The 422-nt window shown below is 42.2% G+C and overlaps 1 protein-coding gene across 1 annotated transcript in view; it reads left to right on the top strand.

Annotated features, from left to right (window-relative positions):
* The window catches only part of LOC106102980 (monocarboxylate transporter 4), a 36,743-nt gene extending 36,686 nt beyond the window's left edge, over positions 1-57 (top strand). The window contains exon 15 of the mRNA XM_013282606.1: positions 3-57. Coding sequence (XP_013138060.1) covers positions 3-57 — 55 coding nt within the window. The remainder of the gene's footprint in view (positions 1-2) is intronic.
* Positions 58-422: the final 365 nt, after the last annotated feature.

Raw genomic sequence — 422 nt, 5'->3', positions numbered from 1 at the left:
AGCCCCGACAGCGCACACAGCCCCGCGGAGCGCACGCAGCGCGAAAGTGTACTCTAAGACCATACGATAAAGTTCAAAATACCGTGCAGAGACTTACTAGAACACGAAGCGTGAAATGTGCTCTAACACCATACGATAAAGTTCAATATACCGTGCACTGACTTACTAGATTACGCAGCGTGAATTGTGCTTTAACTCCGTATAAAGTTCATAATACCGTGCAGTGACAACTAATATCAAGAGAAAGTGTAATAATATGCCGTGTGGTGACTATTTCTAGAACGTGCAACGTGAAGTGTACTCTAAGACCATGCGATAAAGTTCAAAATACCGTGCACTGATTTACTACATGTAACGTGAAATGTGCTCTAACTCTTCCACATAAAATCCAAATTACCGTGAAGTGACTCAAAACATCAAGT

Source organism: Papilio polytes, unplaced genomic scaffold (assembly GCF_000836215.1).
Source record: "Papilio polytes unplaced genomic scaffold, Ppol_1.0 DF823879.1, whole genome shotgun sequence".
In the NCBI taxonomy this organism is placed as follows: Eukaryota; Metazoa; Arthropoda; class Insecta; order Lepidoptera; family Papilionidae; genus Papilio; species Papilio polytes.
The sequence above is the reverse complement of the archived record's forward strand: the minus strand, read 5'-3'. Positions and strand labels throughout refer to the sequence as shown.